The sequence below is a fragment of the Melozone crissalis genome, unplaced genomic scaffold (assembly GCF_028551555.1).
Source record: "Melozone crissalis strain CALT ecotype California unplaced genomic scaffold, PUWL_Pcris_2 ptg000086l_1, whole genome shotgun sequence".
NCBI classification, from domain to species: Eukaryota; Metazoa; Chordata; class Aves; order Passeriformes; family Passerellidae; genus Melozone; species Melozone crissalis.
This window is the reverse complement of record NW_026535863.1, coordinates 1726097-1752387: the sequence shown is the minus strand read 5'-3', so window position 1 is coordinate 1752387 and position 26291 is coordinate 1726097. Positions and strand designations below refer to the sequence as shown.

The 26291-nt window shown below is 58.4% G+C and overlaps 2 protein-coding genes across 6 annotated transcripts in view; both read left to right on the top strand.

Moving 5' to 3' along the window:
- CACNA1S (calcium voltage-gated channel subunit alpha1 S) overlaps positions 1–7777 on the top strand; it is a 57622-nt gene extending 49845 nt beyond the window's left edge. Inside the window, exons 37-44 of the mRNA XM_054290806.1 lie at positions 1168–1269; positions 1419–1543; positions 2858–2986; positions 4364–4563; positions 5010–5074; positions 5928–6022; positions 7175–7291; positions 7517–7777. Coding sequence (XP_054146781.1) covers positions 1168–1269; positions 1419–1543; positions 2858–2986; positions 4364–4563; positions 5010–5074; positions 5928–6022; positions 7175–7291; positions 7517–7777 — 1094 coding nt within the window. The remainder of the gene's footprint in view (positions 1–1167; positions 1270–1418; positions 1544–2857; positions 2987–4363; positions 4564–5009; positions 5075–5927; positions 6023–7174; positions 7292–7516) is intronic.
- A 3838-nt stretch (positions 7778–11615) lies between these two features.
- KIF21B (kinesin family member 21B) overlaps positions 11616–26291 on the top strand; it is a 51532-nt gene continuing 36856 nt past the window's right edge. For all 5 annotated transcript variants that reach the window (XR_008484001.1, XM_054290810.1, XM_054290808.1 and 2 more), the window contains exons 1-2: positions 11616–11692; positions 25688–25910. Coding sequence is in view for 4 of the 5 variants with exons in the window: in XM_054290810.1 (XP_054146785.1) it covers positions 11655–11692; positions 25688–25910 (261 nt within the window). In the remaining variant the exon portion in view is untranslated. The remainder of the gene's footprint in view (positions 11693–25687; positions 25911–26291) is intronic.

Genomic DNA, 26291 nt, shown 5'->3' with positions numbered 1-26291 from the left:
GTTTTACAGACCTTGTGTGGGACTCCCATTGGTCAGGAGCTTTCTTGCCAATTACTTTTATTGGTTAGTAATAAATTGTTACCCTGTATTAATAGGTCACTCAAACCCCCAGTGTGTACATGCAGGGAAAGGTGTTTGTGAGAGATAGTTCTCATTTTTCTATGTAACAGTATAAAAACAGTTTATAGAGGTGCAAACTGTTTTTTACTCAGGAATAGATTATTATGTTAATAAACTGCTCACACCAGAATTGCTCTCACATGGGAACTTGCAAAGGGCTAGCCTAACAAGGCCAGCCACTGATTTTAGGAGAGCAAGCTTGATTTTATGAAGCCTTTCTTTACGATTTTTACCTTACTGCAACCTTTGTTCGTGTGCCTGTGCTGTGGCAGAGCCAAGGCAGGCTCTGGTGGGCTCCTGGGATCAGTTCTTGCAGCAGTGCCAAGGTGCTTCCCTCTGCCTGGGGTGGGGACCTGGGAGGAGCACAGCAGACCTTGGAGGTAAACTGGGATTTCAGGAATGGTGAATTCTGTGGGAGCACCAAAGGGGAGGTCAAAATCTGTGAAGTGTTCTGGCTGAAATCAAAGCCTTGCTCCTACTAAGCTCACCTTTGTTGGGTGGGAGACAGAGGAGCTGTCACGGCCTCCTGAGGGTGGCCAGGTGTTCACAGGCTTTGTCTTCACTCCTGTTCACACCCCTGGGAATGAACTGCTCTGTCCTGCTGGCTTTCCCTGTAGGAGTGTGCTCTTTGTTGACGGAGTGACAAAATTATTCTTTGTTCTTTTAAAGAAGTTTAGAAGTTTTTTTTCCTCTGATTATGTGAAAAGACATTTCATAGGACTTGGGCGACTTCACTTTAAACTTAAGGATTGATAGTTGGAAAGAAGTCAAAAAGTCTTGCTTGGGCAATTTAGTAGAAAAAGAAGTGAATAAAGAAACTAATTGCTTTTGTGAAGTGTTTTACTAGGAGTAAGACTGTTCAGCTTTTGGCTCAGTTTTTTGTTTGTTATTTTGCTTTTTATTAAACTTTTTTGTTTTTAACACTGCAACAGAAGCTATTTTGTTGATTTTTATGCTTCTAAGGGTAGCTGAGTTATTTTGGGTGTGTTATAGGCCTCCAAGAGCTTAGACCTGGCTCGAGGATGCTATTATAACATTTCCTCACAGGTAATTTTGAACAGGCCAATGAGGAGCTCAGAGCTATCATCAAAAAAATCTGGAAGCGAACCAGTATGAAGCTTTTGGACCAGGTCATCCCACCCATTGGAGGTATGTCCCCAGGTGTCCCTCCCAGAGGGACACAGCAGCTCCTGCTCAGGGTCCCACTGCTCCAGCCAGGGATCCTGGCACAGGCAGAACCTTCATGTGGGTTTCACCATCATGTTGGGTTCACCATCATGTTGGTTTCCTCCCTCCAGATGATGAGGTGACAGTGGGCAAATTCTATGCCACTTTCCTGATCCAAGAGCACTTCAGGAAGTTCATGAAGCGCCAGGAGGAGTATTATGGGTACAGGCCCAAGAAGAACCCCGTGGAGATCCAGGTTGGTGTGTGGGCGGTGTAGTATGGGTACAGGCCCAAGAAGGACCCTGTGGAGATCCAGGATGGTGTGTGGGTGATGCTGGAGGGGAGGTTCTCCCTGGAGGAGGCTTCCCCCAGCCTGGGGGCTCAGAGAGCTGCAGGGAGCCTGAGCCTCATGTCTGGAGGTGTGGTGGCCCAGGTGAACCAGCACTGAGCTGGCCATGAGTCCCCAGCACTGAGGGGACCCCAGTGTGACCTTGGTGTGCAGGCTGCAGGTGACCCAAAGCAGAGGAAGGCTTTGACTCTCTGCTTCTCTCACTCAATACAACACCAGTGTAGAGAGGGCTTGGCAGGACCTGGTGCCTCACCAGGGAGTTTTAACGCCTGGAAAGTCCCACCCCAGACCATTGTCTGTGCCAAATGCTGCTCATCCCAGCCTGTTGTCATTATATTACAAAGGTTGTATTGTCATTATTTTGCAGGGGTTCCATATTGCTAGAGTTTTGTACCTCCTTGATGCTTCTCATAGGCATCTCCTCTAAGCACTGACTCTTCCTTCTTCTCAGAGCAGCAGACTCCAGTTCTTCTCAACCAACCAATCCACTCTTTTATAACACTCTTCTTATTATCAGCTACAGCTGTGGCCTGTTAAAATCAATAAAATTAACATAAATTAATATAAATATAAAATTAATAAATAACCCGGCTGCAACTCTTTAGGGGATAAGATTACTTTCTGTACTATCTTCATTTTTACTTATATTCTATCCCCCTACACCAGCCCTCACCCACCTGCTCTGCTCCAGTCCCAGGGCCTTGTCCCTGCTCTCCCCTCAGCTCCATGTTCCTGGTGTTGTCTCAGCCTCACAGAGCACCAGGGGAGGGGGATACATGTGGCTGACCCTGAGTGGGACCCCTGCAGTCACAGAAGCCTGCACAGCAGGCTCAAGGGTGCTGGCAGAGGGTTTCTGTGCCTGGCCCAAGGCTGGGATGTCCCTGGGCTCTCCTGACTTTGTAGGGAGGAAATCACCCGAGGAGATAAAAGAGCAGGACCCAAAGGTGCAAAGCAAGGAAAAGAGCCAGGTCCCAGATCAGGGACAGAGGCCCAGCCGGCCCTTGGCTGTCACCTCCATCAGGGTATTCCCTTTCCCAGAGCCTGTGGGACAGCAGCAGCTCAGGAGCAGTGGCACCAAGCACAGCCAGCTGCAGGCTGTGACCCATGGCCTGTCCTTGGCAGGACACCTGGCAGGGGCAGAGTGCCTCACCATGCTCCCCTCTCCAAAGAGCAAGGGGAGGGTGCTGGGCTCACCCAGCCCTGCCTTCCTGTCCCCCCCAGGCTGGGCTGAGGAGCATTGAGGAAGAAGCTGCTCCTGAAATCCATCGGGCCATCTCTGGGGACTTGACTGCAGAGGAGGAGCTGGAGAGAGCCATGGTGGAGGCTGCCCTGGAGGAGGGCATTTACAGGGTGAGTTCAGAATGCACAGCACAGTTTGGTGTCCCACCAGCCCTGATTTCAGAGTGCTGGTGGCTCAGCTTGGCTGCCAGCTCTGGGGGACATTCTGCAGAACATGCTGCTCATTCTCACAAGGATGAGCAGCACTTCTGTCCTTTTTTGTGAGCATCAGGACATCCTGGTGGTGGCATCTTGGGCAAGCTGCTCTCTGCCTCAGTTTCCCCTCTGTGAAAGGAGCCAGCCTATGTGCCTGACAGGGCTGTGCTGGGTATTTACCTGCTGGTTTGGAGGTTCCCACTCACACCTTCTGCCAGGCTCAGGTGGGACAGCTCTGGTGTCACAGGAACTGATTCACTTCCCATCCCTGGGAGCCTCAGAGACAGCCTGGGCAGCTGTGGGGTTGCAGAGTTCCTTCTGTGTCCCCAGGTGCCACCATCTCAGTGACAGGATTTGTCATGGCCTGCTTATCCCAGTGCTGCTTGTCTTGGTTTGAACAGACAGGTGTCTGCTAAGGAGCACAGGAGCCTCCCTTGAAATGGAAAATGTAAACCCCCTCCCTCTGAATTATTATAATTATGAAATTAAGGGGCTTCCAGGCAAATGTGTGGGAATAGAAATAACAGTTTTTTATTAGGGAAGAAAATTAAAAAAAAAAAAAATTATAAATAATATAATTAAAATTAAAATTATATTAAAATAAAATAAAAAATGCAGTAATACAAAACAAACCCCTGCCAGAGTCAGACCATGCCGTGCCCCCTGTGTGTCAGGCTGGTGTCCCAGCCCCATCCCATGGGGGCTCAGCCCTCCTGCAGTGCCAGCTGTGGCTCTGCTGCAGCAGGGATCCTGCACAAGGGGGGAGTTTTCCTCTGCAGCTCCAGGGCTGCTGCAGATGGGCCTGGGCTCCCTCTGGCAATGCAGGGCAGCAGAAAGCTGCTCCTCTGGCAATGCAGCGGGCAAAGGCTGCTGTGCTGTGCCAGGCTCAGATTGGATCCAGGTAGGAATGCTTGGCTCCTGCCCTGGGCGCAGCATCTCCCCATGGGATGCTGGAATTGGATCAGCCCTGCAGGGACACTCAGTGGCCATGGACAGCAGAGATCTCCTGGAGGGAGTATTGGCTGTGGGAGAGATAAAGAAAAAACTGCCCCATGAACAGAAGATCACTGCCCCACAGATGGGAATAGAACACACACCCCCATTTCCCACCTAAGACACTGCTGCATAGCCATCAACCCTCCGTGCCTCAGTTTCCCCACCTGGGCAGTGAAGCTTTGGGGACTGTGTGGTTCTGCAAGGCCTGTACAGAACAATCACTGTTTCAATTTGGGAATGGCCCCAGAGCAGCCTGGAGCTCCAGGCTCCCCCTGATGCCCTCCCTGTTGGTTGCAGAGAACAGGTGGCTTGTTTGGCCAGGTGGACAGCTTCATGGAGCCCAGCAGCCCTCTGCAGCCCCAGGTGGCCAGCCAGAGGCCCCTGCAGTTCACCGAGGTGGGCACTGAGGACCTTGACTCTCCTGTGTTCCTCGATGACTTCCCCCAGGAGGCCAACACCAACATCAACAACGCCAACAGCAGCAGCTGGCTGCAGGGGTAAGGGGCTGAGCCTCTGTGTGCAGGTGAGGAGGGCAGTGCTGGCCTTGCCACTGCCTGCCCTGGGGCTGTCCTGGCTGCACCCTGGCCTGGCCAGGGCTCCCCTCCCACCTTCATCTCAGTGCCATGAGCATGGAAGTGGCAGCAGGGCTCCAGGGGTTGTAGGAATCTCCCCTCCTGCTCACCTGCCAGTCTCTGAGGACCAAGGGGACCTGGGCACGGGTAGAAGGGAAAAAACTGACCAATAGGATGGACTTAGTCCTGGGTCTTGGGGTCTTCACCCTGTTCATCCATCCCAGTTGTCCCTATGGGTCTGTCCCCCGAGGCTGGGGAAGGTGGGAGGGCTGCACCCCCAGGCTGGGGAAGGTGGGAGGGCTGTTTCCCCAGGTGGAGCTGGCTCAGAGTGTGCCCCCAGCCAGGCTGACCCTCCTGCCTGCCCTTGCCAGGGTGCACTATGAGGATGAGGTGCCGAGGAGGACGCTGCCAGCAGCACGCAGGCGCCCGGCCTGGGGTGAGTCTGGGCTTTGTTCTTCTTCTGGGGCACTGGGGCCAGCCGAGGGCAGGGCAAGGAGAAAGGGCTGATGGTGGTGGTGGAAGGAGGAGGTGCAGGCCTTAGTAAGTTTGCTGAGAGCACTGAGCACAGCAGGATCTCTCTGGAGAGCTCCAGGAGACCCTTCTCCTTCCTTCCGCCCTTTGAGGTGATGAAACATGGAGACAGTGCCTCAGCTTGAGGAGCACTGGCCATCCCCAGGCAGAAGGACCACAAGACCATGCTGGTTTCCTCAAACAGAGACTTTGGGTACTGCTGAACTCCTAAATCCTGTTTCCCCCAGTCTAGTGAGCCTGGTTCCATCTCTGTCTGGCAGTGGTGTCCTTGCTCTTGTACCCAAATGATGGATGTTGAGATGCTAAAGGGCAACAGGGCTGGAGGGGCTGGGTACACAAACCCTGAGAGGAACCACTGAGGGAGCTGGGGGTGCTCAGCCTGGAGAAAAGGAGACTCAGGGGTGCCCTCATCACTCTGCACAACTCCTGAAAGGTGCCTGTGCTCAGCTGGGGCTGGGCTCTTTCTCCAGCAGCACTGACACACCCAGAGCACACAGCCTCAAGCTGCACCAAGGGAAATTTAGGTTGGATATCAGGAGAAAGTTTTTTACAGAAAGGGTGATAAAGTTCTGGAATGGCTGCCTGGGGAGGTGGTGGAGTCACCATCCCTGGGTGTGTTTAACAAAGCCTGGATGTGGCACTGGGTGCCAGGGTTTAGCTGAGGTGTTGCGGCTGGGTTGGACTCGATGATCTTTGAGGTCTGTTCCATCCTGATCATTCTGTGAATTCAGTGATGTCCCCACCCTTCTCTCCCACAGAGCAGAACCGCCCCATCCCCATGGAGAGGCTGAGCAGGAGGAGAGGGGGCCCCTCTGGGGGTCTCTCATCACCAGGGCCACTCCTCCTCCAGCAGGTAAAAGGGGGCAGTGCATGTCAGAGGGGATGGGATGTGTAATGTGGGGGACACAGGTGAGCCTCCCTCCCTGGCATCCTGGGACTCCTCCCTGCCATCCTGGCACAGCTGTGCTGGGAAGGAGCCCCTCTCCAGGCTCATTGGGTGTGTGTGGCAGTCATCTGGACATCTTCAGTGCCATGCTTTTTATAAGGTACAAGAACATAAAATTTGGTGGGTGATTGGTTGATGATTTGTGATCATGGTTTATATTTTTGTTTGGTTTTTTTTGGGGGGTTAGTTCTGGGGTTGGTTCTGTGTTTGTTTTGGGGTGGTTATGGAATGATGATGGCAGTTGGTTGTTGTTTTTGATACCAGGACATATAGAGGAAGGTTAATTGAAAGTGTATTGATGATAAACCCCCTCCAGCATTGCTGGAGCTTTTCTCTTTGATCAGCCTGGAGATGGAGCTGGGCTCCCTCCCTGCTGCTCTAACAGCTCCATGGGGAGCTCCTCAAACAGCTGGAACAGCTGGGAGCACATTCCTCTGGCTGCCCATCAGCCTCCAGAGCCAGGGCAGGCAGAAGGGGTGCATCAGATTTGCCCCATGCTCCCTTTGCTGGGCACAGTGCCTCATTCCTGGCATATGCCAGGACTGGTTCTCTGCTCTCTGTCCATGTGGCCCTGCTGGTCCCATTTTGTTGTCTTATATATAGCAAGAGTTCTATTATCATTATAGTGCAAGGATTCCATAGCACCAGTGTTTCATGCCTTGATGGTTTCTCACAGTCAACTCCTCTAAGCACCGCCTCTTCTTGGTCCTTGCAGTAACCAACTGACTCCCTTACTCCAGAGCCCACCAATCCACTCTTTTATACCACTGTTCTTATTTGCTACAGGTGTGGCCTGTTAAGATCAGGCCTGCTTCTAATCTTTAGTAATTGGTCCAGCTGCAACTTGTTGGAGGATAAGATTACATTCTGAACCACCTTCATACTGTACCCTTCTACACTATTTTGGGGGTGCCCTGGAGCCAGGAGCTCCAGCAGGATGGCATTGCCTGTCCAGGCACAGGGCAGGGACAGACCCTGCAGCCCCCACACTGACATGGGAGGGATCTTCCCTGGGCAGTGTCCCAGCACATGTTGCAGCTCTGTCCTGCTCTCACCCAGCTGCCCACAGAGGATGGCACCGTGACAGGAACAGGATCCAGCTCCAGGTTCCAGCAGAGAGAAACCAGTGAGCCAGGAGCATCCTCCACCCCAGCCATCACCTTCCTCATTCAGGAGGTAAGGCAAGGACACAGAGGGAACAGCAGGGATGGAAGGGAATTCCAGGGATGCCATGCTTGTGCCATGGTGAGGGATTGGGGGGCGCAGCTGAGCCACAAGGAAAGCAGCAGGTGTGTGCCAGCACAGAGGGCAGAGGGAGGAGAAGAGGGAGGGCGGGTGGGTGCCTGCAGCCAGGGCAGTGCCCAGGCTGAGCACCCAGGCTGTGCTCTCCTCCTCTGCCAGGCTCTGATCTCCGGAGGCCTCGGGGCTCTGGCCCAGGACTCGTCCTTCCTGGCAGTGACCAGGGATGAGATGGCAGCCAGCAGCCAGCTGCAGGTGGATGAAGTGGAGAAGGCAGCTGTGGAGCTGCTGAAGGGAAGAGAAACACTGCAGGGCACAAGAACTGCCTCTGCCCCTCTGGACACCTCAGCTGTGGCACCAGGCAGATCCCCAGGGCTCGGGGGATCTCCCTCCCAGAAGAACATCACTGCCACTCGCCTCTGAGCTGCCCCTGCAGTGCCAGGGCTGTCTCAGGGCTGCAGGAGCAAAGCCACCCTGTTGCTGCCTCTGCCTGGGCTCCTGAGCTGCTCTGGCCAGCTGTGGTGTCACTTTTGGGACAGGTCTGGGATGCTGGTGCAGAACAGGACAGTGCTGTTCCAGTGGGGTATTGCAAGAGCTGGACAGATCATTAAAGTGTTCCTGGTGTGTGACTCTGGGTGCCCTCCTGTCCTTCCTCTGCCACCCTGCCTGCACAGCCAGCTGTGTCACCAGAGCTGGCAGTGATTCACATGGCAGCTCCAGTCCACTCATTTTGAGGTTGCCAAGCTCTGGGGATCTCCTGAAATCCCAGCAGCTGGACCCTGCATCCTCGTGTCTCTGCTGGAGCCTGCAGCCAAGTCTGGCCTGTGAGGAGGAGATGTGCCAGGGCTGGGCAGCAAAATGGAGCCTGGGGCCTTCTTGGCTCCCTGTCCCAGCTGTGTGTGGAGCTGGGGATGGGGCAGAGGTGTGAAAGCCTCTGGGGCAGCAGCCCTGGGGCTGGCCAAGAGGAGAGCTGGACACTGTGAAGCCATTTCTTCCCCTTCCACCATCTCCACACTGTGCTCTTGGGGTCAGGCATGATCCCTGTCCTTGGGAAGGTCTCGTTCAGCCCTTGCCATCCATCCCACAGCTCAGTGGGGCCAGGAGGGTGTGAGCTGTTCCTGCAGTGCTCCCAGCTCTGCCTGTGCTGGTGCTGAGCAGGCTGCTCCTCTCTGGGCTGCCCAGGGGACCCACAGTGCCCTCCATGGGATTGGGGTGCTGAGCCTGGGGGCAGCCACATCTCCCAGCCCTGGGGCAGCCCCATCTCCCAGCCCAGCTCCTCACTGGGATCTGGCTCCCCAGGGCCCCCAGCCCAGCCTAACTGGGAACTGGGGGGCTCTTGATCACCTAATATATATTAATATATATTAAAATGCCGAGAGTGGATGGGTCCCAGGGGAGGAGCAGATCAATGAGCCAGCCTGCTCCCCAGCAGGGCTTTTATTGACTCAATCAAGGGAACTGCAGAGCTCCAGCTGCAACCTGAGCAGTAGAGCCAGGCTGGTGCCTGCAGCTTCCCCCAGTGCATGCAGGCAGCAGAGATGGGTGGTGTGGGGACACTGCTGCACCCCTTCCTCTTGCTTCTGTGCCCTGGGCCAGGAGCCACCCCCTGACACTCACACATACACACTGATGGAGGAGCACAGGGGCTGGCAGTTCAGCTCTGCCAGGGAATGCCAAGGACACCATGGGGTCAGTGGTTGTGGTCTCCTGGTGGGTTTAGGGAGATGCAGGACTGCAGATATCACTTGCCAAAACACCTGGATGGTCACTGGAGACTCTAAACATAAAGGGTGACACTGTGCTGGGGACAGTAGCACCGTAGTGGGGACAATAGCACTGTAATGGAGACAATAGCACTGTGGTGGGGGTTCTGCACTTCTGGGGCTGCCCAGGGGATGATTTGCTCCATCCCAGGTGTGTGTGGTGTGTCTTTCTTAAGCTGATCCTGGCTGAACTGGGGCACAGATGTGGTTTGTGATGCAGCTGGCATGTGGGTGGGTGTAGGAAGAGAGAAACACCATGGCACAGTCACTGCCCCTCTCTGCCTGGAGATTCTGTGGGGAAGAGTCCAGCCTCAGGAAAACCAGCAGCTCAGGCTGGGAACTGCACCATGCACCAGGAATCCTTGCAAACATGGGACAAGGAAAGAGGAATGAGCACCAGCTCCTCACATCCTTGCAGGAAAGCAGACAGGCCATGTCCTGCTCACCCCCATGGTTTTGTACCAGCACACGGTGTCCTGGGACTTAGCCATGCCAGCTGAGGGGCTCCTGCAGGATGCAGAGTCCTGTGAGGGCATGGCCCACGGTCCTGGCACCTTGGGAGGGACAAACATGGGGATGGGGTGAAGGGACCCAGACTGCAGAGCAAGGGCAGGTGCTGGGCTCTGTGCTGGGCACAGCCCTGCCTCACCAGCCATCAGCCACCAGTGCTGGCATGTCCTGGCTGTCCCTTTCCCAGGATACAGCCTGGGCTCCTCCAAAGAAACCTCTGAGTGCCTCAGTTTGCCCTCGTGCTCCTGACATTAACCCCAACCTGCCGAGCTGGGAGTGCCCTGCAGGTCCCACTCTGCTGGAAGATTCTTCCTCTGCAGAGCCAGGGTCTGGCTGTGTCCAGCTGCCCTCAGCCCCAGCAATGTGAGTGCAGCTCAGGAAAGGCATAACAGGGACTCCTTCAGCTCCTCAGTGCTTGTCATTCTCCAGCCCTGCTCTCTGATGGCCTCTGGATGTGTTTCCCTCCCCAGAGCAGCTCCGAGGATGGAGCTCTGTGGGCACTGCCCTGTGCTGTGTGGGTGCCCAGCCCTGCAGCAGGGACTGAGCACGCTGGGGAGCTCTGCTGGCACCCGACACCATGTTCTCTGAGGATAGACTCTCCACAGCCCGGGACAGCCCAAGGGCTGCCAGGCCCCGGCCCCGGGGCTCTGCCAGGAGCTCCAAGCTCAGCCCTGCCCTGTGTCCTGCTGCTCCGCGGTGTCACCCCCAGCACCAGAGGGGGCAGGATCCGGCAGAGCCGAGGAGGAGCCGGAGCGATGCCGACCAACACGCCGTGCGGTCCGGGGCAGCCCCGGTACAGCCCGGAGCGGCGCTGGCACAGCCCCGGTACGTGCCAGTACATGCCGAGGCATCCCGGTGCATGGCGGTACATCCCAGTAAATCCCGGTACAGCCCAGTACATCCGAGCAGCGCTGGCACAGCCCTGGTAAATCCCGGTACAGCCCGGTACAGCCTGGTATATCCCGGAACGGCGCAGGCGGCAGCGGGGCCGCTGGCCCGGCAGAGGGCAGCAGGGGCTGACGAGTGTGAGTGTGAATGGGAGTGAGCGCGAGCTGTGTCCGTGTGTCCCTGTACTCGTGTGTCTGTGTGTCCCTGTCCGTGTGTCCCTGTGCCCGTGTCTCCCTGTCCCTGTCTGTGTTTCCCTGTGTCTGTGTGTCCGCGTGTCTGTGTCCATGTGTCCCTGTCTCCCTGTCCCTGTGTCCCTGTCCGCGTGTCCCTGTGTCCGTGCGTCCCTGTAGTCGTGTGCCTGTGTGTCCCTGTGTCCATGCCCGTGTCCATGTTCCTGTCCGTGTGTCCCTGTGCCCCTGTGTGTCCGTGTCCGTTTGAGCGTCCGTGTGTCCCTGTCTGTGTGTCCGTGTCAGTGTGACTCTGTCCGTGTGTCTGTGTCCATGTGTCCCTGCGTCCATGCCCGTGTCCATGCCCCGTCCATGTGTCCCTGTGACCCTGTCTGTGTGTGCATGTCCCTGTGAGTGTGTCCGTGTCCTTATGTCCCTGTCTGTCCGTATCAGTGTGTCTGTTATGTGTTCCTGTCCCTGTGACTGCGTGTCCCCATGTCCCTGTCCGCGTGTCTCTGTGTTCGTGTGTCCCTGTCCGTGTGTCCGTGTTCATGTGTCCATGTGTCCCTGTCCGTGTGTCCCTGTGTCCATGTGTCCCTGTCCGTGTGTCCCGATGTCCCTGTGTCCGTGTCCCCGTGTGTCCCTGTGTCCATGTGTCCCTGTCCGTGCGTCCATGTGTCCGTGTGTCCCTGTCCCTGTGTCCGCGTGTCCCTGTGTCTGTGTCCCTGTGTCTGTGTCCGTGTGTCCGTGTGTCCCTGTGTCCCTGTCCGTGTCCCCCTGTGTCCGTGTGTCCGTGTCCCGGCTCCGAGCGGGTTCCCGCGCCCCGCTCCGCGTGCTCGCGGTCCGGCCCTGTGGGCGTGTCCCGGCCCGGCCCCGCCCCGCACCTGGCCCGGCCCCGCCCCCGCCGCGGCCCCGCCCCTCCCGCCCCGCGGATGCTCCGGGGCAGCGGCGGCCGCGGTGCCGTGCGGGGCCATGGCGGCCCCGGACAGCTGCGTGAAGGTGGCCGTGAGGTGAGTGCGGGATCGGCGCTTCCCGCGGGCCGGGCCGCGCGTCCCGGAGCTCGGTGCGCCCGGCAGCGGTTCCGAAAGGCGGGGCGGGCGCGGCAGCGGCGGCAGCGAGGCGGGGGGTGCTGGGTGCCCGCTCGGCTCCGACCCCAGCCCGGGGCAGTGGGACCCCGCCGGGCCGGTCTGTGCCGGACCCCTCCGCTCCCCTCCCTACCCCCTCCGCACCGTTTCGGGGTGTCTCCCCCCTCTCCCACCGGCTCCGGCTCTGCCTTCCCCCCACCCGCCCCCACCGCCGGCGGAGGGCGAGGCCGGGACCCCCGGCTCCTCCACCTGCAGAGCCGGCGGCCACCCAGCCTGGGCAGCTCCCGGCTGCTGCGCGGGTGGCTTTGGCCGTCCGCGGTGTCACCGGGATGCCGGGCATTGTGGGGGCTCCCTGCCCGCCCCCCTCCCTGGGTGGTGGGAAGCGATGCGGTATCGCGGTGTCCTTTGTGCTGGGAACAATGCGCCTGCAGCCCCGCACCTCTCAGAGGAGCTGCAGGCGGCCTCGGAGCCCGCCGGGGCTCGAGGGGCTGCGGAGCTCGGGGGGCGTGGGCCGGGCGAGGCCGAGCCCCGCGGGAGCGGTGACACCCGCCAGTGTCACCCGGTCTTTGTGAGCGCCATGCCCGGCCCGGTGCGGGGCGGCGGGGCTGTGCTGCTCCCGGCCCTTCGGGGGGAAGGATCCCCGCCGAAAGAGGGGATCCCGATCCCACGGAGCGGGACCAGACCCTCTGTCCCGAGGGGGAAGGGACCGGCCGCGGCAGCCGCATTTGCCGGGCCGTGGTGGTGGCGGAGCGGATGGGACCCCGCGGGAGCCCGTCCCGCAGCGGACACACCGTGCTGCCCCCCGCTCTGAGCCCCGCCGGCACGGGCAGGGCGGGCTGGCGGCTGCGGGGGCTCGGGGGGCACTGCCCGCGCCCTGCCCGCTCGGAGCGGGAGCACAAAAGATGCTGCTGGTGCAGCGCAGTGATGGAGGGAGAGCGGTGGGTGTGGGGCTGTGTGTGCGTGTGCACGCGGTTGTGCGGGGCTGTGTGCGTGTGCACGCGTGTGTGTGTGTGTGTGTGTGCACCGCGACACCTCCCCGCTCCCCCTGCCCCTCCATCCTGCTCGCCCTGGCTGCAGCCCCAGGGGATTTTTTGCCGTTCTCCTCTGGAGAGGCCGAGGGTCGAGGCCAGGCTTGGCTGTGAAGGATGGGGGAGCTGCAGGAGTGAGGGCAGCCCCTGCTGCGGCTGCTGGGGTGGCTGCACAGGGCAGGGGGCTGTGCCAGGATAGAGTGGCTGTGCCAGGACACTGACCCGGCAACCGATTAATGCCGACCATGGGGGTGGAGATTTCCTCCTGGCCGGACTCTTCCCGTCTCCATCCTGCATTTCTCTCCAGATGATGCCTTTTAGCAGCATCCTGGCCATGGGGTGGGTGCCCCGCGGCATGGCGGCTGTGGAGTCCTTTCTGCGGGGCTCTCCTGATCCCTCCGGTCCCCTCCAGCCCTGGGCTCCTGGGCTGGCTGGTGCTTGGCTAGGGGACCGCAGTGGGGAGGCGGCTGGGGTGTGCAGCATTGCGGTGGGGCTGGGGCGATCGTGGTGAGGATCCAGGCAGGGGGGAGAGCTCCAGCCCTTTCACACACCTTCCTTGAGCCAACATCCCGCTCAGAGCAGCTGGTGAGCGCTGGGCACACGGCGCGATGTGCTGCTGGAGGTGAGTCGGGAGGACAAAGGAGCAGGGCTGGCAGCGAGGAGGCTGCAAACAAAGCCGTCAGGTTGTGACGCCGTGCAGGAAGGTGGCTCTGATGCTCAGCTGGGTGTGCCGAGGCTGAGCTGCTCTCCCTGCAGACCACCCACCCACCTTTTCTGCCACAGCAGCCCCGGGGGGCTGGGGCTGGGTTCCCTCCTGCCCCAGGCTTGGAGCAGAGCGAGGTTTTCCTTTGTCAGTGCTGGTGACACCCTGCCGGTGGAGCAGCCAGGCTGCAGGATTCTCTAAAAGCCTTGAAGTAAACCTGCCCCAGATCCCACCTCTCTCAGCCATCAGAACACAGAGGAGATTGAATGTTTCTGTGATGCAGCAGGACACGGATCAAAGCTCTCCTTTTGTCCCTTGATAATGACATGAATGGGCCAGCTGTGCTGTTTCTTTGGGGTCTCTGTGTCTTTCTTTGGGGTCTCTGTGTCTGTGCTGCTGGTGGAAGGGAGGTGGGACCTGGGGAAGGGCCAAGGACCCTGGGAAGTGATGGTGGTGTTGCTGGGGGTGATCCAGCTGATGTCAGGAGCTGCCACAGCCATCAGTACCCATCTCTGTGGTCCCAGGATAGGAGGATGGCGACAGTTGGACAGAGACACTGATCTGTGCATCCCAGTTCCTGCTGATTGCCTTGGTCTGGCAGGAGAAGGTGGGAGAGATGCTGTGGTGTTTCACTGTCAGCCTCACAGGCTCCCATCTTCTCCTGGAGACCCTCCTTGCCCCATTTGCTCTCCAAAGAGCCTGGGAGCTGAGCTGTGGGGACCTGGTTTAGGCTTCCCATGTGCTGGGAGGGAAATGGCTGGTACCTGCAGCAGTGCTGCTGTCAGCAGGAGGAGATGCAGGCCCAGCAGCTCCTGCTGACCCAGGGGCTGATTTCTTCCTGTACCTTGTACCTGCAGCTCAGGGCTGCAGTGTCTGCAAGGGCAGGGCTGGATCCTGCCCTGGCCCTCGCCCTCCCTGCCAGCAGGGTCTGCTTTGCTTGTCCCCTAGCCTGGAGTGTGGCTTGTGAGTTTGTCCCTGTGTCTCCTGGGGCAGGTTCTGAGTGTCCCTGTGTCTCCTGGGGCAGGTTCTGAGTGTCCCTGTGTCTCCTGGGGCAGGTTCTGAGTGTGATGGTGTCTCCTGGGGTGGGTTCTGAGTGTGATGGTGTCTCCTGGGGCGGGTTCTGAGTGTGTCTCTGTGTCTCCTGAGGCAGGGAGGAGCTGGCAGAGCCGGGCTGTGCCTCAGCCAGGCCATGCTGGGGTATCAGTGCCTGCAGGGAGCTGCCTCCTGCCATGGTGGTGCAGAGCAGGGCCTGGGGACCAACCCTCCTCAGGCAGCAGCCGCTGCTTCCTCCTTGGAGGTGACCTTCAAATGGGTGCCTGCAATGCAGCAGCTCCCCACTCCTGTCCAGGAGGTTTGGTTTGAGGCTTGGCACAGGAATTTGAGGCCAGTGCCCCTCAGCAGCCCCTGTCCCCTCAGCCTCTCCAGGTGCTGCCAGCTCTGGGAGCCACAGGGCGCCAGGCCGTGGGACTGACTGTGCTGCTTGCAGGAAGCAGAGCTCAGTAGTTCTGCAGTGTCAGGCAGGGCTGATGGCATCTATTGACCCCCAAGCCATTAAACTGCTTGGCTGGAGGCCTGAGTGGCCTGGCTGGCGGCAAAGCTGCTCCCTCAGGGCACCTCCTGAGGGCTGCTTTGAGAGAGAGAGCATCCCCTGTGCCAGAGCTGCCATGGCACTGAGCATGCCTGGCCTGCCGAGGAGACGCAGGAAACGGAGCTTGTGAAATTGGGGAAGGAAGTTGAGTCGTATTTCAAGTTTATTTAAACTCTGCAACCTCCAGTGCTCTGCTGCTCTCGCGGCCGCCCCGCTGCGATGCTCTTTGGCCCTCGCCAGAGCCTGTGTGGGGCTGGTGCCTCGGGGAGGGACTCCCAGCTCTTCCTCAGGGTTACCTTCCCCTCATCCTCATGCACCCTCGGGGAGGGACTCCCAGCTCTTTCTCAGAGTCCCCTTCCCCTCATCTTCATACCCCTCGGGAAGGGACTCTCATCTCCTCAGAGTCCCCTGGCCTCATCCTCACACACACTCAGGGAGGGACTCTCAGCTCCTCCTCAGAGTCCCCCTGCTCTCATCTTCATCCACCCTCCGTCCCCCTCCCCTCATCCTCGTGCACCTTCAGGAAGGGACTCCCAGCTCTTCCTCAGAGTCCCCCTCCCCTTGTCTTCGTCCACCCTCAGGGAGGGACTCCCAGCTCAGAGTCCCCCTGCCCTCATCCTCATCCACCCTCGGGGTGCTTTGGCCAAGAGGCTGAGCTGGCAGAGGCCTGCTGGTGGGATCAGCTGGCTCCAGCCCTGCCAGGGTGCTGGCACCTCTGGTGCCCCATGGCTGGGGCTCTCTGCCTGCTGGGATGCTCTCTGTGAGCCCAGAGTGTCTGCTGCCAACTGGGGTCACTCACTGAGGAAGTGAAGCTGGAGCCCTTCCACATCAGCTGTTCTGGGGTGGATTTGGGCCTAGTGGAAAGGTGGTGTGAACCCAATTTGTGCCACTGTCCAGGGGCTGCAGTGGGCAGAGGGAGGGTGCAGCCCTGGTACCTGCTGCCCTCCATCCCCTCTCTGCTGCTGCTGTGCCTTGGAGCCCTCTGCTGTGGTCTGGGGGGCCCTGGCTCCTGCCAGCTCTGGCTGGTGTTGTCCTGGCTTTGCTCAGCTGTTAGAGGCGTGCAGGGAGAGATAAGGCAATCAATTCCACCCCAAGGCACGGGATGTGACTGTCTCCTGGAGGGGGAGGGGAAGGGGGGAGGGGAGCAGCCCATCGTGGTGCTGGGCACAGCCCTGGGGTGCTCTGTCTGCCATCTACAGGGTCAGGCACAGCCCTGGGGTGCTTTGTCTGCCATCTGCAGGGTCAGGGACAGCCCTGATCCCCTCAGGAAAAGATCCCAGAAGCCTGTTTTATCCTCAGGGTGCTGGGCACAGCCCTGGGGTGCTCTGTCTGCCATCTGCAGGGTCAGGGGATCCCTGATCCACGGAGGGAAGGATTTCAGAAGGGTGCTCTGTCCTCGGGGTGCTGGTCTGGCAAACCACCGCTGTGGGCACCCCAGCCCCTTCCTCTCCACCTTTTGCATCTGCTGAGGGCAGCTCAGCCATGGCAGAGGGCCCTGCCCCATCCCGTGGGTGTTTTGCTGCTGGGTGAAGCCACCCAGACACGCTGCTGCTCTGCTTTCACTTTGGGTTTTGCAGCCTGCTGTGACTCAGGGCTGTGTGTTTGTTCCCAGAGCAGGGGCACAGCGGCTCCCCAGCCTGGAGGGAGCTTTTGGGGAGCACGCTGGGCTCTGGGGGTGCTGAGCACAGGTGTGGGCTCTGTGCCTGCCTTCAGCCAGGCTCTCAATCGGATTTACAGCGGAAATGTTCAGAAATGGATGAAGATGTATGAAGGGGGAGCAGGGCTGCACCCCCGGATGTGCCAGCGCCCACAGAAAGCAGCTGGGGCAGGGTTTGGGGCCCGCACACCGCACCCATGGCAGGGGAGTCAGCTGAGCACCCTGCAGCCTCAGCAGAGCCCAGGGCCTCCCAAGGATCAGCCCGAGGACGGGGCCAGCTGCTGCCTCAGCACTGAAATTGGAGGCAGGAGAAAATTGCGGATGAAGCCCCAAACAAAGCTGTCAGAAACATGGCCCTGGCCCCCGGGGAGGGAAGGCGATATCCTCTGTGAGGCCTCTGTGAATCACAGAGCCAGGCCTGGCCAGTGCTGTGCTGCTGTTACTGCTGGGGCTGGGGGTGGCCCTGGTGGTCCCACAGGGCTGGTTCCTGCTGGAGGCTGTCAAAACACCCGATGGCACTGGTTAAACAGCCAGGTTTGGGATGTGCTGGATTGTGAGGGCAATGCCACTGGTTAAACAGCCAGGTTTGGGATGTGCTGGATTGTGAGGGTAATGCCACTGGTTAAACAGCCAGACTTGGGATGTGCTGGATTGTGAGGGCACTGGTTAAAAAGCCAGCAAATTTGGGATGTGCTGGATTGTGAGGGCCCTGGTTAAACAGCTGGCATGTTTGGGATGTGGTGGATTGTGAGGGCACTGGTTAAACAGCCAGATTTGGGATTGTGAGGGCAGCTGCCACTGGGGTCTGCTGTAGGAGATCAGTCTGCAGTGCCTTCCTCTGCACCCTGGGCAGCTGCTGATGGGTTTTACTGTGGCCTGGTGGAAGGGACAGTGCCTGGCACCTGCCTGGCACCCCTTCCCTCTCTGGGCAGAGCAGGAGGCAGCCCTGGTGTGTGCTTGTGTGGGTGCAGGTGCCTCCTCTTGCTCGGGATCTGCCCCTCTGCTCTCTCCATGGGGATGCCACTCAGTCACTGCCCCCATTGCCGTGGGGGAGCTCAGAGCTGAGCCCCAGCACTGGGGGATTCCCTTTCCCTGCCCTTCAGCTCCTTGGAGCCTGACGTGGGTGGGGAAGATTTCTTGTCACAGCTTGCTGTGGTGGAGCCTGGTGCCAAGCTCCCCAGTCTGTGCCCCCTGGGGCTGTGGGCACCTCCCTGCCCGCTGGCCATGCCCAGCTTTGGCAGGGAGATGTTCCCATCCCTGCTCTGCTCTGGGATGCTGGCAGAGTGCTGAACTGCTCCTCCTCTTCCCCAGGCCTTCAAGCACTGAGTTCCCTGGCCCAGTGTTGCATGGCTGGAAAGCACAACCCAGCTGGTCCATGGTGCTGTGGTCTCTGCTCATCCTTTATTTCAGGCTGCACCCGCCTGAGGGAGGCATTGGGTCAAAATGTTCTCTGTTCCTTGTCCAGGTGATGGGCTGGGTTTGCTCCTGGTTCAGCATCCCCTGTCCTGTTGGCCAAGGGCTTGGCATTTATTTATTTCTATTTATTTTTATTTATTCATGTTATTTATTTGTATAAATTATATATATTTTCATTTATTCTATATATAATTATATGCATTTATTTTTATTTATTTATATTATTTACATTTATGTATGTAGTTTATATATATTATATATTTATTCTACATATAATGATTTATATTTATTTTTATCCATTTATTTCTTTATATAAATATATATTATCCATATTTATTCATTTATTGATATTTATTTATTTATTTATTTATTTGTTTGTTTATTTATTTATATCCCTTTATTTGTATTTTGGGAGGGGCTGGAGAGGCACCTCTTTTGTACCACCTGCTCCCATGTCTTGTGGGCAGTTTTGCTCTGGTGTTCCTGCTGGGCTCTGGGGCTGCAGAATCTCATGCCCAGGTCAGGTTGTGGGTGCCCTGGGAGGTGCCAGCCCTGGCTCTAGGGCAGCCCTATCTCCAGCATGGGCACACCACAGCGGTGCTGGGCTGAACTGGGACCTTGCAGGGGCTCCTGGGAAAGGGACAGATCCTGTGGGTGGGATTTGGGAGGCTCAGTGCTGGGGTGCAGAGCTGGGTTAGGGTTAGGGTTAGGAGGTGTGTCCCTCTGTCCCCATCAGACCTGGGAGTTGCTGTGCTTTGCAGGTCAGGCTGATGGCCTGGCAGGGTCTGTTGGTGAGTGATGGTTTCCTTTAACTCCCTGTTCATTGCCATACTGCTGCTGAGGCTGCTTTGGGGCTGTTCTGCATGGCTGGAAGGGAGCTGGGGCCCTGCTGGGGCGTGTGTCACATCCTATGTGCTGTCACACTGTGTTTCCCACCCACTGGGGTTTGGTGACACTGCACCAAACTGTGCTGGCTCTGTTGTGTGCAGACATCCTCGTGCTGATCCCAGGCTGGCCTGAGGCACTTACGGGGTGAAGCTGGAGTCCAGGGACACCCCAAACTGTATTGGCTCTGCTCCCCTCTCCCCTGCATTCCCTGGGTCCTGCTGGGTGTCCCTGCCATGGGCCGGGTGTTCTGCTGGTCCCTGCCATGGGCTGGGTATCTCTCCCACGGGCTGGGTGTCCTACTGCTGTCCCATGCATGTCCCTCAGCCTGCCATGGTCCCAGCACAGAGCAGATGGTGCAGCTCACAGCCCCGTGCTCCTGCCAGAGCTAATGAGCAGCACATGGTGCCTGCCACGGCCTAATTTAAAGGTTTCCCTAAGCCTGGGAAAGTCTGGAGTGGAGGATTAGGGGGAGCCCAGGGGGCTGTGGGGTGTGAGGCAGGCTTGCCCTGCACAGGGGCAGGCTGGGGGGTGTTGTTGTGGGGTTCCTTGGGGATGATGTAGAGGCATGTCCCCCTTTGGGCTGTGCCCGGTGGGGCTCTGGGTGCACCCCAGCTCTGTGGGGTGTCCAGGAGCTCTGTTTGGGCCCAGTGCTGATCCAGCTGTGCTGGCTGTGGCACCCTGCCTTGGCAGGGTTTGTCAGGGCACAGTGGCACGGGGGGCTCTGTGCTGTGCTCCCTGCTCTGGGAGGTGCCTGGCTATAGCCTGGCTATATCTCTTAATTGGACTGTTTGCTGACCAGACCTGGCAGTCTCCAGGGAGCCTGATTCAATTTTCTCTGATTGCTAAGCCACTTCCCTGCCGTTGTAATTAAATGCTGAACTTTGTCTTGGTTTGTGTCCAATATAACCTGGGAGCAGAGAGGCAGCCCTTGGCAGCCAGCCCTCTCCCTGGTCCCCATGCTCAGGCAGAATAGGGCTGGGACATCCTTTCCCAGGCAGGGGGACGATTCTCCTGTGGGATCTGAGCCTGGGCAGCCTCTGGGCAGCCCCATCCATGCTCGAGGTGTGGGAAAACCTGGAGCACTTTCTTGTGATCTTGCCATGGGGAGCTGCTTGGCCAAGCTGAGAGCCCCACACAGCTGGGTGGATGGTGCTGGCTCTGTGGTGCCTGGGCTGTCCTTGAGCCATGGGATGTCCTGGGAGAGCACTGGAGGATGAGAGAGCTGCTCCTGGCTGCCCTGGTGGGTTCACAGGGCAGCAGCACAGCTTGGGGCAGAGGAGGGTGAAGCTGGGGAGCAGAGGGGACAGCAGGGCTGGGCTCTGCAGCTCTGATGGAGCTGGTGGCCCTGGGAGCAGAGCTGGGGCCATGGGGGGACTGGGGATGGGAGCAGGGCAAGCACAGGGGTGTGGGGATGGCAGTGGGGTGAATGCAGGGTCGTGTGGGGAGGGGAAATGGAGTGAATGCAGGGGTGTGGGGTGAGCACAGGGGAGGTGGGAACACAGACAGGAGCAGAATGAGTGCAGGCAGCATGAGGAGAGGAGCCAGGTGCTGTCTGGGCTTGCCCAGCCCACCTGTCCTGACAGGCTCACAGGGCTGGGCTGTGCCCCTGGTGGGCTCTGCCAGCCCACAGAGGCTGTGCCTGGGTGAGGGGCAGTGCCTCAGCAGCAGTGCTATGGGCAGCCTTGCCCCTTTGCAGACAAGGTGGATAAGGGGTGGTGGCTGTGAGTTCTGGGGCCTGGCACAGGGAGGGAAAATCCCATGGAGGTCTTCCAGCCATCACTCTCCAGCTCTCTGGCTCTGCTCCCTGGGCAGCCAGCCCTTCCTTGGGAGGGATGTGGAACAGCTCTTTGTAGGGTCTGCAGGCAGCCCGCAGAGAGGTCTTGCAGGGACAGGAGCTCTTTGTGATCCCCCAATCTGTGAGCAGCTGCCCTACAGCCCCCTGAGAGCACTGGGAAATGCTGTAGGGTGTGTGTGCTCAGGCTGCCTGGGAGGTGGGGCACCCCTGTGTGACATGGGTGATGCTGGGTGATGGATCTGGGTGCCAGCTGTGTCCCAGCAGGGTGGTGTGGCTGCTGTGTGCCCACGGGCACTTTGGTGGGGCAGGGTGGGGCTCTCATAGCTCTAGCTCTGTGCTGGAGGGCTGTGGGAGTGTGCTGGGGGCCAAAGGATGCTCTGAGCCCCTTGGGGCTGCCGTGGTGCTGGGCTGTGGGACAGGAAGCTGAGGGTGAGGAGGACATGAACCCAGCAATCCACGTCAGCCAGGCTGTGCTTTCCCGTGCAAGGAGACAGAGTGCAGGAGGCTGGGGCTGCCATGGTGTGTGTGCCCTCACTGGGGATATGGCAGTGCCCAGTTGACCCCATCCCTGTGCCTCCTGCAGGGCTTGAGATGCTGCAATGGGGACATCCCTGCCAGGAGGGATCAGGCTGACCCTGCCTGTGGATCTGCCTCTCAGTGCCCACCTGGCACTTGGCCCCCAGCCCCTCCTGCACCCCCCAAGGCAGGCACAGGGCAGCAGTGCAGAACAGCTCCCCCTTTGTGCCTGTCTGAGCTGCTGTGCCTCAGCTCTGCCCCTCAGTAGCAGGATCCTGTCCCTCCTCCCTGCAGATGCTCGGTGCCCATGGCAGCCCTGCCATGGAGACAGAGCTTTCAGAGCCTGCCAGCCTGGCAGGGAGGGCAGGGACAGCACTGGGGACGCTCCAGCCGGGCTCCCCTTTGTGTGTGTCCCTGCCTGGCTCGTGCTGGTGCCTTTGGATGCTGCTGCTGGATCAGACTCCTGCTGGGAGCCTGTCATCACCCAGTGGGAGCTGCTGGCTGGGAGGGGTGTCCTGCACCCCTGCCTGCCCCTCTGTGTGTCTGTCCATCCATCCTTCCACCTCCTGCCTGCTGCCCTGCCTGCCTGGGAAGGTTTTATTGGCAGGAGCATTTGGCTGGGACTGTGCATCTCTGGCCTGGCTCTCTGTTCCTTGTCACCATCAGGGCAGGGAGCTGAGGGCTTGGTGTGCTCCTGCTTCTGCTGGATTTCTCCTTTGTAGGATTGAGACGGATGGAGATGAGAGATCTCTGCAGCCAGGGCTGGGAACTTGTGGGTTATTGCAAAGGGCCTGGGTGCAGGGCCCTGCTGGGAGCTGCCAGCCACAGCTGGAGCAGGACTGAGAGAAGAGAGGGGCAGAGAGGATGAGAGGGTGAGGGAGTAAAAAGGTGAGAAAGCGAGGTTCTTGTTACAATACCATAAATCTTCTTCTGTGCTGAATATTCTAATTCTCACTAAACAATCTAGTACAAGATACAAATCCTATAGCATTTCCATACAGCCTATAAGAATCATTACATTACCACACTGTGTTACATTTTAAACCCTAAAAACTCCTCTTTGGGCCCCTTCTGCCAAGCTGTAGGGTCTGCTCTGACCCTTGGGCCTGTCTGCAAGCAGAGGGTGTTGTTCCATCAAAAGGGGGATTACCTTCAGCTGGCCACACCATTGTTTTCCAGTTGTTCAGTAACTGAGGTATCTCAAAGCTTGCTTTCATTTCAATCTCACTTATAGTTTCTATATTCTGAAAATCTTTTGCCAGGCAATCATATTTATAAAGCTTTCCTGTTTCATCTTCCCCAACAGGGGAGCACACTGGGGACTGGCACGTGGGTCCTCCCCAGCCCCACAGGTCCTGGGGAGAGCCAGGATGAGGGATGGGTCTCTGGGGAGCTTGGAGCTGGCTGGACAATGAGGTTTGGGGGAATAGGAATGGGACAGATGTTGGTGTTGGTGTATGGGCACTGGAACAGCCCAGCATGGCCAGGCTCAAAGTGGGTTCCTAAATACCCTGTGGAAAATTCATGTGTGCACACCCCTCTAGTGCTGCTGCTCATGCTGGTCCAAGCCCCCCTTGCAGGTATTTAAACCCCCTGGGAGGAGTGGAGAGACAAAGAAATGTTCTGCTGAAAACCTGCTCTCGTTTTTCCTGAGAGGGAAGAAAATTCCCAAATGTGTTGTGGCTCCAGCTGGTTCCTCTGCCCATCCCCTGGGGCTGCTGTTCATGTCTAGGGCGGGGATGAGGGAAGCACATCATCTTGCTCCAAAAGTAATTAAAGTCAGGGATAATTCTTTCTGGAGGAGGGTGGAACCCTGGGAAGGCGACAGGAACGAGTCTGGGACTGAGCACATCAGAAGCTGCTTTTTATTGTGGCTGCTGAGCTAAATATATCCACAGAGGCACAGAGCAGTTCCCATGTGTCTGCTGCTGTGTGGGGTGAGGGGTGCAGGGTGCTGGGCACTGCCTGTGCCCCAAAAACAGACCAGGGTCCTCCTGGGCCTTGCTCCTGGGTGAGGATCATGCATGAAGCTGTGTCAGGGCAGGGTCATGCTGGATATCAGGAAAGGTTCTTCCCCCAGAGGGTGCTGGGCACTGCCTGCCCTGCCAGGGACCCCCTGTGCCCCAAAAACAGCCCAGGGCCCTCCTGGGTGGGTGAGGATCATACAGTCATGCACAAAGCTCTGCCAGGGGAGGGTTGGGTTGGATATCAGGAAAGCTTCTTCCCCAGAGTGTGCTTGGCACTGCCTGCTCTGCCAGGGCCACCCTGTGCCCCCAACACAACCCATGGCCCTCCTGAGCCTTGTTCCTGGGTGGGTGAGGGTCAGACACTCATGCACAAAGCTGTGCCAGGGCAGTTTGGGTTTTGGGTTGGATATCAGGGAAAGGTTCTTCCCCAGAGGGTGCTGGGCACTGCCTGCCCCACCCTGTGCCCCCAAACACAGCCCAGGGCCCTCCTGGGCTTTGCTCCTGAGTGGGTGAGGATCAGAGATTCATGCAAAAGCTGTGTCAGGGGAGATTTAGGTTGGATCTCAGGAAAGGTTCTTCCCCCAGAGGGTGCTGGCACAGCCCAGGCTCCCCAGGGAATGGGCACAGCCCCGAGGCTGCCAGAGCTCCAGGAGTGTTTGGGCAGCACTGCCAGGGATGCCCAGGGTGGGATTGTTGGGGGATGTGTGCAGGGCAGGGCTTGGACTGGATGATCCTGGTGGGTCCTTCCAGCCCAGGAGATTCCTGATTCTGAGTCCCAGTGCACACTGTGGCCGCTCAGGTCTGGATGTGGCTGCCAGGGATGTGGTTTGAAGGAATTAATAGCTGAGTTTATGGAGCACCCGGGGACTGGAGCTGAGCACTCATTAGCACTAATGAGAGCTATCTGCATGGCTTTGGCTCCAAACTCCTTTTCCACGAGTCCCCTGGGAGCCCCCGGCTTCCTGCAGCCAGTGCATGAGCACGGGCAGAGCTGGGCAGCCCTGCAGAGGGGCAGAGTGTCTGTGAGTCCTGCAGAGGGGCAGAATGTCTGTGAGTCCTGCAGAGGAGCAGTGTCTGTGCAGGTCCAGCTCTGCTCCCACATTCCCAGGCAGGGGTTGTGTGCACTGGGTGGGATGGGATGGGATGGGATGGGATGGGATGGGATGGGTGGGTCAGGCTCTGCCCAAGCCAGGAGCCAGCTCAGCCTCGCCTGTCCCAGTCCCATCTGCAAGTCCAAGGCTGGGGACAGCTTTTGGGCTGGGCGGTGCTTTGCTTCAAACGGTGAGGACTGTCTTGTCTTGTCGTGGTTTTGCATTTTGCATTTCAAGCCTTTGTAGCTGTGGTTTGATGTGTCTGTGTCGGACTGAGCGAGGCTGTGCTGGCCTGGCTGCCCTAACTGTGCCAGGCTGGGGCTGATCTGGTGCCACAGCCCCTGTCTGTGCCCAGCCCTGCCAGAGCAGTGGGGAGGATGAGCCAGTGCAGCTGTGAGGGGCTGGGGGCAGTTCTGGGTGCAGGCTCTGTGTGCCCAGCCCTGCCTGTCACCCATTCATGGAGGTGCCTGATGGTGTTTCTGGGATGTGTCACACTCTGGAGGTGCCTGGTGGTGTTTCTGGGATGTGTCACCCCCTGTTCTCAGCTGCAAACAGGTCAGGGTTATGGCTGGCTGCAGGAGCTGAAGCATCCCCTGCCCTGTATGCTCTCTGCTGCCTGTCCCCTGCCTGCATGAGCCACGTTTCCAGCAGGGGTTGTAGGATGTCCTGAGCTGGAAGAGACCCACGGGGTCCCCTGGCTCCAGCTCCTGATCTGTGCAGGACACCCCAACAATGCTACTCTGTGCCTGACAGCATTGTCCAAACACTCCTGGAGCTCTGGCAGCCTCAGGGCCATGCCCAGCATCTGTGGGGGAAGAACCTTTTTCTAATACCCAGCCCTGGTACAGCTCCAGCTGTTGTGTTGGGTCCTGTCACTGTCACAGAGAGCAGAGATCAGAGCTGCTCTGTGTGAGGAAGCTGCAGACCTCAACAGGTCTGACCTCAGGCTGCTTTTGTCCAGTCTGGACAAGCCAAGTGACCTCAACTGCTTCTCCTATGGTTCCTCAAGGCCCTTCACCATATTTATGCCCCCCTCTGGACACTCTCTGGTACCTTTCTGTCCTTCTTACACTGTGGTGCCCCAAACTGCACCCAGCACTCCAGGTGAGGCTGCAGCAGTGCAGAGCAGTGACAAGTAGTCTTTTCCCCTTGGTTGTGCTGGATTAGACACACTGGGACATGGCTCAGAGGATGGGCTGTGCTCTCATCCTCAGGGCCACACTGGTGTCCCCCAAGCCTGTGCTGCCCTCACCCTGCTTCTCTTCCCACAGGATCCGCCCTCAGCTGCCCAAAGAGAAGATAGAGGGATGTCACATCTGTACCTCAGTGACACCTGGCGAGCCCCAGGTGCTGCTGGGCAAGGACAAGGCCTTCACCTATGACTTTGTCTTTGACCTGGACACGTGGCAGGAGAGGATCTACACCACGTGCATGGGGAAGCTCATCGAGGGCTGCTTCGAGGGCTACAATGCCACTGTGCTGGCCTATGGGCAGGTATGGGCTCTGCCCTCAGTGTGGGCTCTCCAGGGAGGCTGAGAGGGCACCTGGGAGGCTGAGCAAGGTGGAGGGTGTGGAGTATTGATATATTACCAATATAGCCAGATGGGATGTGCCTGAGCTTGTCTGGCCCTTGGTGCTGAACCAAACAGTGGCACTGTGGTGTTTCACCCCACAGACACTTTTGGCTGGCTGGGTGTGTGGTGTTTCACCCCACAGACCCTTTTGGCTGGCTGGGTGTGTGGTGTTTCACCCCACAGACACTTTTGGCTGGCTGGGTGTGTGGTGTTTCACCCCACAGACACTTTTGGCTGGCTGGGTGCTGCAGCTGGGCCCATGGGGACAAGTCCAGGCCTGCAGGAGCTCTGGTGGTGCTGG